General features: G+C 46.2%; 1 protein-coding gene across 1 annotated transcript; it reads right to left on the reverse strand.

Moving 5' to 3' along the window:
- Positions 1–27: 27 nt before the first annotated feature.
- LOC117078020 (putative protein SSX6) lies at positions 28–10,215 on the reverse strand. The gene is made up of 7 exons (XM_033201545.1): positions 9,972–10,215; positions 7,815–7,903; positions 7,263–7,377; positions 6,507–6,602; positions 4,598–4,662; positions 2,509–2,629; positions 28–128 (listed from the first exon to the last, which is right to left on the reverse strand). Exons 2-7 carry the CDS (start codon positions 7,881–7,883, stop codon positions 28–30), a joined length of 567 nt encoding a protein of 188 aa, XP_033057436.1. The 5' UTR covers positions 7,884–7,903; positions 9,972–10,215.
- Between the last annotated feature and the right edge of the window lie 429 nt (positions 10,216–10,644).

The following is a 10,644-nucleotide window of genomic DNA, read 5'->3' on the forward strand; positions in this document are numbered from 1 at the left end:
GGATGAGCCGAAGGTTCACTTACGGAGTTACTCGTCATCTTCCTCAGGGTCGCTGATCTCTTCATAAATCACCGGCTGCTTTCTCTCACGCAGTCTGTGGGTCCAGGCATGTTTCCCCCTTTTGCGTCCTATGATGGAGAAGAGTTGGAAGATGAGGGTTGGGAAGGTTGAAGAGTGTTAGGCTCTCTTTTCTCAAAAACAGGAGACGCCTCCATGCTCCCAAGTGCCCATGGGCCTTCTTTACCCAGTTTTTCACATTCTCTGGCTAGAGAGGCCGAGACCTTAGACCCACACCAATACAGGCCAAATGCCAATTAAAGTTTTAGCTTCTGGCTCCTTCTGTTGTGAGGTTTAGATTCCCAACATCTTCACTTATGGGAACGCTGACCCATACCTCCTTTCATTCTGCACGTATTTGTTAAGGGCACACAGGCATACCTTGTTTTATGGCACCTCATTTTCATAGTGCTTCGCAGATACAGCATTTTTTCTTTTTTTTTTTAGAAATTTTCACCAATTTTACACTTTTCAACTATTATTATGTCTGTTGTTGTGATCTGTGATCAGTGAGCTTTGATATTATTATTGTAAATGTTTTTTGGTCTTTTAAAGTAATTTTTGTTTTTTATTTTTGTGGGTACCCAGTAGGTGTATACTTACGCAGTATGTGAGATGTTTTGATATGTGCATGCCATGCGTAACAATCACATCATGGAAAATAGGGTCTCCATCCCCTCAACCATTTATCCTTGTGTTACAAACAATCCATTTACACTCTTTCAGTTATTTTTAAATGTGTGATTAACTTATTATTGACTACAGTCACGCTGTTGTGTGTAAATGCTTTGGGGGTACTAGGAACTGCGCCCACAGAAGATGACGAACGTAACCGATCAATGTTGCGTGTGCTCTGACTGCTCCACGGATGAGCTCTTCCCCGCCTCTCTTCCTTTTCTTGGGCCTCCCTATTTCCTGAGACACAGCAATACTGACATTAGGACAGTGAACAACCCTACAGTGGCCGCTAAGTGTTCAAATGGAAGGAAGAGTCGCATGTCTCTCACTTTAAATCAGAAGCTAGAAATGGCTAAGCTGAGTGGGGAAGGCATGCTGAAAGCCAAGACGGGCTGAAAGCTCTGCCTCTTGCACCAAACAGCCAAGCCGTGAATGCAAAGGAAAAGTTCTCGAAGGAAATAATAGTATACACTGCAAAGGAAAAGTTTTTGAAGAAAATAATAATACTAATACTCCAGTGAACACAAGAATAAGAAAGCAAAACTGCCGTTACTGCTGAAATAGAGAAAGTTTGAGTGGTCAGGAAAGAAGATGAAACCAGCCACAACACTCCCTTAAGCCAAAGTCTAATTCAGAGCAAGACCCAAACTCTCTTCAAGTCCATGAAAGTTGAGAGAGGTGAAGAAGCTGCAGAAGAAACGTGTGAAGCTAGCAGAGGTTGGTTCGTGAGGTTTAAGGAAAGAAGCCGTCTCCATAACATAAAAGTGCAAGGTGAAGCAGCAAACCCTGATGGAGAAGCTGCAGCAAGTTATCCAGAAGATCTAGCTAAGATCACTGATGAAGGTGGCTACACTAAACAACAGATTTTCAATATAGATAAAATAGCCTTCTATTGGAAGGTGACGCCATCTAAAACTCTCACAGCTAGAGAGGATTCACTCCAACTTTGAAGGAAGTTCTAATGTGGGTAAACGCTATCCAATAGCATCACATACTACAGAGAAATCTTTCATGAAAGGGAGAGCTAATCGATGTGGCAAATTTCACTGTGTTCAAGAAACTGCCACAGCCACTCCACCCTTCAGCAACCACCACCTCGATCAGCCAGCAGCCATCAACACCGAGGCAAAACCCTCCACCAGCAAAAAGTTGTGACTCATTGAAGGCTCAGAAGATTGTTAGCACTTTTAAACAAAGAATTATTTTAAAATTAAGGTATGTACATTTTTGCACATAACGCTATGCACATAGTAGAGCACACTATAGTGTAAACATAATGTTCTTAATGCACTGCGAAACAAACGGAAAACAATGTGTGTGACTCTCTTTATTGCAGTGGTCTGGAACCGAACCTGCAATATCTCTGAAGTACACCTGTATTGGGTATCAGGCATTGAGCTGAGTAAGCTACGATCTCAGGTTATCACAGACAGAATTGCTTGAGCACCTTTCATGTCATCAGGCTTTCTAGATTTCATTTAATACCTCCAAACAATTTATGAACTATGATTCTTTATTTCCATCTTATGGACTAGGAATCTGGAGCTGAGAAAATTTGGAAGACTTGCCCCAAGTCACGTGGTTTTTTTATATGGGTGTCAACTCCAGTCTGTGTCTCTGGAAGTCATGTCTAACATCTCATCTGGAGCTGGGCGAGCTCCTTAGCCCAGCCTGGACCCAGGCTTGTTTGGGATCCATGCCACACACCCAGTCCCCACACCTGAACATAGCCAGGGAAGCCAGAGGAGTTATTCCTGAATTGTTTCCTCTTACCAGATCTCTTGTTAATCTTCTCAGAGGTACTTGGTTTTCCCGGGGGGCACGGCTGTTTCCCATCGTTCTGTGGGCCAGATGCTTCTGCCACTCCCTTCGAACGGTTGCCTTTCTCTGCTGGCTTCTTGAGCGTGAAATTTATAATGTGAAGGTCACAGATAAACAGTATCAGTCACATTTCTATAGTGCTTTAGAGCTTACAAAGCGTCTTCACATGCATTACCTTAATCAATGTTCTCAACAACGCTGGGAGAGTTACACTTACCTAAATAAGGAGAAACCTGGGAGGTTAGAAGGGAAAGGAATGGCCTAAATGAATGGGGTTTCCAGGGCTAGAATGCTTATCTTCACACTCTTTTAAGACTGACATTTGTGCAAACAGCAGAAATCTCCATGTAATTGAGAGTGTGGTGTACAGAAGTTTTGTAGAATAGCATTCTAAGAATTCACAAGGTCTACAAAAGGAAGAGCTTCTGTAAAATACAAGGGATCCCATATAAGCTTGTAGACTGCTGCTGGGAGAGTAAATGTAAAGACATAGAGAGGGGACAAAACGCTGCTGGGAAAGATGGTGTGGGGCGATGAATACAGGGAAGGGAGAGGGAAAGAAATGGTTTGCTGAAATTAATCTAGGCAGCAAAGAAAGCAGTACCAGATATGGCATACCACCCTACCGAGGCACCAACACTGAATGTGGAATTCAGTGAGGTGGTACCCACACCAATTCTGGTTGCATTGGGATGTGTCACTGACCAACAATATTAAGCTACTCTTTTATTTTTGTGTTTTTGTTTTGTTTTGATTTTGTTTTGGTTTTGGTTTTTGAAACGGAGACTTGCTCCGTCGCCTGGCTAGAGTGCAGTGGCGTGATTTCTGCTCACTGCAATCTCCCCCTCCCCCGGTTCAAGTGATTCCCCTGCCTCAGCCTCCCGAGTAGCTGGGACTACAGGCAGGCACTACCACGCTCCACTAAGTTTTTTGTTTTTAGTAGAGATAAGGTTTCACCATGTCGGCCAGGATGGTCTCGATTTATTGACCTTGTGATCTGCCTGCCTCGGCCTCCCAAAGTAAGGCTCACAACTGGCATTACAGTCGTGAGCCACCGCGCCCGGCCCTTAAGGTACTTTTTACGCAGCTTCCTCGCTTATGAAATAGTGAACAATACATGTAAAACAGGCTAAGGGAAAGTGCTCTCTGAGCTTGTAAACACTGTTTAGATGTAGTAATAATAAAAAACTAATACTTTTCATGATCCCTCTTTGAATTCGGTCTCCACACTGGCAACCCAACTCCCAGATCCCTTTACCCTCTAAACCAGAGTTGAATCTGCACTTGTGGGATCACTCATTCAGGGGCCTCCGAGGGATCCCGTGGGCTGGGACTGGGGCTTCCCAGATGCCCCAGGTGCAGACAAGGCCCTCAAGGAGCTCACAGTAGGGAGGGGTCAACAGTCAAAGCAATTCCTAAGCCATGCAAGCGGCCCCGGTAACAGAGCAGAGGCCAGCTGGTCCTTCCTGTTGTGAGAGTGGGTGTCTCAACAGAAGCACCAGCAGGCCCTATGGGGGGTAAAGCCCTAGTGAGCAACATCTGAACTTCATAAACAAATGCAAACGTGAATGAGTTTTAAATGGCTTGGAGTTCTGGATTAGACTACCCCTGCCACTGCGCCTCAGGAAAATTCTTTAATATCTCTGTACCGGATAGCCTCATTTTATTATTATGTTGCTGATAACCATGATCTAAAACATGGACTATGATTCTTTACTTCCATTGCATGGACCAGGAATCTGGAGCTCAGAGAACTTAGAAGATTTGCGCCAAGTCACATGGCTTTTATATGGATGACAGCTGAAGCGTGTGACTCATTATTATTTGGAGATAATAACAGAAACAACGTCATAGAGGTCTTCTTATGGATTAAAAGAAGTATTAAGGATCACAACTCTTAGTATTATCAAGCCGTCGATGCTAACATCAGGTGTTGTGATAGACATGGGGAGAAGGAGGCAATGAGGGCATTTTTTATATTCTCCCACTCTTACCTGTATTCACATCCGTGGAGAGACAAAGGTTCTCTGGTCCTTTAGACCTGAGAGATACTCACCTTCGGGATGATTCTCTGGAGCCTGCCGAAAGTCGTCTGAGGACGTTCAACTGAAAGAGAACACATCAGAATTTTAATTTGTTGGGAAAGATTTCCAAACTCTAGAGAGACCTCTGTCGCATGAGGGCATTCTGCAGCAGAGGGTTATGAGTCCACTCAATGTTGAGGAGTTATTTGAGATTTGCTTCTGAATTACGTTTAGTAATGGTTGGTTCACTTATCTGTGGCATCAGTTCAGAATTTTCCATCTCATAGTTTATCAAATGGGGGTTAAACCCCATCACAGTCTCATCTTATTCCATTACATATCTTTTACTTTCTCCCAGATAATTAAATTGATTTGTTGGGAAACTGAACTGTATCCACTCAAGATATGCAACAACTAAAAATCACTGTACACTTCAAATGGGTGAAGTGTACATACCATAAGTACGTCAATTAAGCTGTTAAATGTGTGATGAACCATGGATGATTTCGTCCAGTGGCTCTGAAATATTTTCAGTATAAAGACACTCCTTTAAAGTCAAAAGCTTGGCAGATACTCAAGCACTGGATTTTCAGACCTCTTGTAGTGATTGTGGGAGATGGTAGAATCTGGCCTGTTTGTTGGGAAGTAATAGGTCTATTGGAGACAGTTTGGACATTCTGACCTTGTCTTATGATTGTATTGTCAGAGCAGAAGAGCAAGTAAACACATATGTCCCCTTTATATTCCTGAAATGCACAAAGCTCTCTACGCAAGAACCTGTCTTTTTTTTCACACTATGTTATCTCTGCTCACTGACGAGTGGAAAGCTCTCTGTGTTGGATGAGGGATCACTCTTTCAAACTCACTTCCAAGCTCATCACGGAGAATTGGGGTTGTTTGGGAATGAGAAGACTATTTGGTTTTAATAAAATACAGAGAAACAGCGATCTTTATTATGTCATGTGTTCATCACCCTCTCTCTTAAGATATTTATCCAATATCTATATGCTGTTAATGAAACAAACTCTGGAAGTTTTTGGTGGATCTACACTTTTAACATTTTCTTTTTGTTTTTCACTTTTAACATTTTCTTAACTGTCCTTTGATTCATTAACAGTGTTTAGCAAGAACAACAAGTCCTTTAAAAAAGAAATATTTCAAACACAGAAAAGTATGGGGAATAATATTGAGTTCAGTCGCATCTCAACATTACCCCATGACTATGTTAGACCTGATTTATTTATTCAGAATATTAGAAACACTGTAAACGGGCTGGGTGCAGTAGCTCACACCTGTGATCCCAGCACTTTGGGAGGCTGAGGCGGGTGGATCACCTGAGGTCAGGAGTTTGAGACCAGCCTGGCCAACATGGTGAAACCCCGTCTCTACTAAAATACAAAAATTAGGTGGGCATGGTGGCGGGCGCCTGTAATCCCATCTACTCAGGAGGCTGAGGCAGGAGAATCGCTTGAACCCAGGAGGCAGAGGTTGTAGCGGGCTGAGACTGTGCCGCTGCACTCCAGCCTGGGCAACAAGAGCAAATATCCAGTTCAAAACAAAAACAAAAACAAAACAAAACACACTATCAACAAGTCATGGCTGAAGCTGTCTGTGCAGCGCTCACCAATCCCTGCCCCCCTCCTTCTCCATTTACAGCCAGTCTCCTCAATTTGATGGCTTTTTATTCGCATTCATGTTTTCATGCATTTACCATTTACTTATTATCCATAAAAATACATATTCTTGTTTTGCATGTTCTAGAATTTTATGAATGGCCTCTGTAGTTAACTTTCTGTATGCAATTTTGTTTTCACTCAGCCCTGCTGTGTGTGAGGGAACAAATGCCTGAGGATCTTTCCCAGGTAGCTGAGCTGAAGAGCAACTGGGCTTGAGGAGACCCTTTCTAGCCCCTTCCCATCTACTCACGCTGATTCCCGCGGTTACGGTCATTATCAGAATCACTCCCCTGGAAGTCTGTGGCCTGTTTATTACGCATGAAAGGTGGGAGGGTGGCCTTGAAACCTAGAAAGAAGCAAAATGTTTATTCCTTAAGGGACAAACTTAGACCCGGCACGGTGGCTCATGTCTGTCGTACCAGCGCTTTGGGAGGCTGAGGCGGGAGGATTGCTTGAGGCCAGGAGTTCAAGAAGAGCCTGGGTAACATAGAGAGATTCCCATATCTACAAAATATAAAATAAAATTAGCTGGGCATGGTGGCATGTGCCTGTAGCCTCAGCTACTCCATAGGCTGGGCAGGAGGATTGCTTGAGCCCAGGGGTTCGAGGCTGCATTGAGCTATGATTGCACTGCTGCACTCTAGCCTAGGTGACAGAGAGAGAGAGAGAGAGAGAGAGAGAGAGAGAGAGAAAGAAAGAAGCCGAAAGGACGAAGGTAGGGTGGGAGATGTGCTGTGATGCCACAGAGACAGTTGGACTCATCAGAACAGACGCCTATGGGAGAGAAACGTGCAGGATCTAGGTACGAGCTCCACTGTGGCCAGCCCCTGCCCTCAGCCCTGACAGGATACGGAAGAGCAGAGCACCCAGAAGCTGCCTTGTGACTTTTCCCTGCACAAAAGGAAAATGTGGGGTACTTTCTGCAGCCTAAGAAGTAGCCTAGGCAGGGAAAGGGATGCTCGTGTGTCCCCAGACTTGTCTGTCTCTTCCTAGAACTTTCTGTTACCTAGTTTAGTCATGGCCTCATACTTTCTCTTCATACGCACACAGCTGATTTTCTCCGAGTATTTCATCTTTTCCCACTCTTTCTTAGAGAAGTATTTGGCAATATCATCAAAGCCCTAGGAAAAAAGAAAGAAAGGAATTCTGGCAGTGACTCAGCTAGGCATGTCTGCCATTCAACTGGAGCCGCTTCCTGTGTGCTGGATCTGGGAAGTGGAGATGATAATCCGTCCTGGTTGATGCCATGGTTAACTGAGACAACATGGGGACCTTCCTAGCTTCTCCCCTGCCGCACAGTAGGACTTTAATGCTGCTGGCTGGCTCTCTTCCCACCTTGCAGAATGGAGTGAGAGTCACCAAATGTAGTGCATGGCCACAGACTTGTCTCCAGGGATGCTAGGTGATGACAGAGCGAGGGTGGGAGGCTCCCAAGGGTCCAGATCTCCCCCGAGACCCTGCTCCTTGTCCCCAGTACCTCTGTCCTCCCCTCCTCAGAAACCTGGTCACCCTACTCTGTCCCCTGGACCACTGCTCTGTCCCTTCCAGGTCACGTCACCTGGCTTCTCTTCTTTGATGTTTTAGCACCATCCCTGGGTCTCTTTGCAAAGGCGTTGTCTCGATTCATGGCACCGGGAGCAGTCTGACCTGCAAGAGAAACAGCCTGAGTCTTTCCAGTCCTGTGGAGGGAGAAATCAGTGAAGGCCGGCCACACTCAGTCACCTGGAATCAGGTGTTGCATTTCTGCATCCCGGGCTTATCTGTCCGTGAGTAAAGACATGGGGAGGAGTCAGATGAAAACAGGGAGCCAGGGGTCTCTGGGAGAAGTACTGATTGGGGATGACAGGTTCTATGGGCATAGCAGCCTTGAGTCTTTGGGAGAGGATCGGCTAATGTTGTTAGTAGTTTCCCTGGGGCCAGGCTTACCCTGAAAGATGTACAGACCCTTGTTGGGGAGGCAGGGACGTGACTGTGTAATTTTATTCAGTGGGGGCGTTCTGACAGCCCTACTCAATAACTAAAGGAAGGGAAGTGAGTCCCAGAGGTAACATGGTTTCTCTGGTGATGGATCTGATCAGGCAGAGGGATGGGGGGTTCTGTTCTGTTGAAGAGAAACGAGCATCGCTAATATGAAAGGATTTAGAGGCTATTACTGGGTTATTTGTAAATTATTAGAAGGAAGAGAGCTAGAATCTCGGAGACTACAAGAGCCCTCCATCACTTAGAGAGAATGAGGGGCATTTCAATTTGCAGCAATCGGCCAGGCTCGGTGGCTCATGCCTGTAATCCCAGCATTTTGGGAGGCCGAGGTGTGCAGATCACTTGAGCCCAGGAGGTCAAGACCAGCCTGGGAAACACAGCAAAACCCCCATCTCTACAAACACAAACAAACAATAAAGAAAAACACACAGAAAATTAGCTGGAGGTGGTGGCTCAGGCCTGTAACATCTCAGCACTTTGGCAGGCCAAGGGGGGCAGATGGCTTGAGTCCACGAGGTCGATACCAGCCTAGCCAACCTAGCGAAACCCTCTGCTAAAAAAAAAAAAAAAAAAAAATTACATAAAAAATATTAGTGGGGGCAGGGTGGTGCATGCCTGTAGTCCCGAGGCTGAGGCAAGAGGATCTCTGGAGCCCAGGAGGTCGAGGCCAGCCTGGCCAACATAGCAAAATCCCATTTCTACCAACAACAATAACAACAAAATAATAGCATGGGTGAGGTGGCTCCTGCCTGTAGTGCCAAGGCCGAGGTGGGAGGATCGCTTGAGCCCAGGAGGTCAAGACCAGCACGGCCAACATAGTGAAGCCCCGTCTCTACTAAAAACAACAACAACAACAACAACAACAAACTAGCAGGGGCAGAATGGCACACACCTGTAGTCCTGAGGCCAAAGTGGGAGGATCGCTTGAGCCCAGGAGGTTGAGGCCAGCCTGGCCAACATAGTGAAACCCCGTTTCTACTAAAAAAAAAGAAAAAGCGTGGGCAGGCTGGTGCCCTTCTGTAGTCCCACGGCCGAGGCAGGATTGCTTAAGCCCAGGCGGTCTAGGCCAGCCTGGCCAACATAGCAAAACCGTCCGTACTAAAAAAATGAAAAATAGAAAATATTAGTGAGGGCAGGTTGGTCCCTGCCTGTAGTCCCGAGGCAGAGACAGGAGGGCTGCTTGAGCCCTGGCGGTTGAGGTCAGCCTGGCCAACATGGTGAAACTGTCTCTACTAAAAATAAATTAAAAAATAAAAAATATTAGTGAGGGCGGGGTGGTGCGTGCCTGTAGTCCCGAGGCCAAGGCGGGAGGACTGCTTGAGCCCAGGCGGTTGAGGCCAGCCTGGCCAACATGGCGAAACTGTCTCTACTAAAAAAAATTTAAAAAATAAAAAATATGAGTGAGGGCGGGGTGGTGCGTGCCTGTAGTCCCGAGGTCGAGGTGGGAGGACTGCTTGAGCCCAGGCAGTCGAGGCCAGCCTGGCCGACATAACGAATCCCCGTCTCTACTAAAATACAAAAATGAAAAAATATTTCCAGGGGTGGGATGGCACAGGCCTGTAGACGCGAGGCCGAGCCGGGAGGCTCCTCCATGATGATCGTCCTGAAAGGCATTAGTTGTCTTTCAGTCCTCAAGATTTTCGGAACCCCAAGCACTTGAGGCCCCTACGGAGGCTTCCTCCTTTTCTATCAGCCCCCATTGGCCCATCTAGGGTGTCCCTTCAAGAGAACCTACCTCAGAGACAAAGCAGTGGCGGCGAAGTCAGCAGCGGTTGGTGACAAAGTGTGGCTGGCTGAGGAGAAAATATTCTGTGACGTCACTGCCCCAAGATGATGGACCAATCAGGGCAGTCAGTGAACTCCGTCTGGCCAATTAGAAGTCAGAACAGTAGGCGGGACAAGCCAAGCTGATGTGCGGTCTCTCAGTCCAGGCTCCAGGGACAGAACCTTCTCAAAGGGAGGGCAGAGACTCTGATTTTCCCGCCTAAAGCATCCCCTGGGATTGGCTACTTCAAGTTCAGAGTACGCATGCTCTGATTTTCTCTTTAAATTCTTTCAAAATCAGAGTACGCATGGGCTGCTTTTATCTTTCCGTTTTTCCTATCCCCCCCCCACCCCCCGTGGTGCATTTGTTATCCAGTTTTAATAAGCAGTGTATACGAAGCAGGTCGCCATCTCAAATCCTTCCTGTGAGTTTCTAACTTTTTCGTGTATGGGATTTTTCCTACGAACTCTGTAGTAACGTAAGAAGTTCGGGCTGGGCGCAGTGGCTCACCCTTGTAATCCCAGCACTTTGGGAGGCCACAGCTGATGGATCGCTTGAACCCGGGAAGCAGAGGTTGCAGTGAGCAACGATCATGCCGGTGCACCCCAGCCTGGGCGACAGAGCGATACCCTGTCTTATATCT

Source organism: Trachypithecus francoisi, unplaced genomic scaffold, assembly GCF_009764315.1.
Source record: "Trachypithecus francoisi isolate TF-2019V2 unplaced genomic scaffold, Tfra_2.0 Lachesis_group6, whole genome shotgun sequence".
Classification (NCBI taxonomy): Eukaryota; Metazoa; Chordata; class Mammalia; order Primates; family Cercopithecidae; genus Trachypithecus; species Trachypithecus francoisi.

Excerpts from the sequence above, each read along its gene's own strand:
- LOC117078020 (XM_033201545.1), bottom strand. The coding sequence starts at position 7,883 with ATGAATCGAGACAACGCCTTTGCAAAGAGACCCAGGGATGGTGCTAAA. Across the intron at positions 7,378-7,814 it reads CATCAAAGAAGAGAAGCCAG|GGCTTTGATGATATTGCCAA; the intron begins GTGACGTGACCT and ends CTTTTTTCCTAG. Across the intron at positions 2,630-4,597 it reads CGAAGGTGAGTATCTCTCAG|CCAGCAGAGAAAGGCAACCG; the intron begins GTCTAAAGGACC and ends ACGCTCAAGAAG.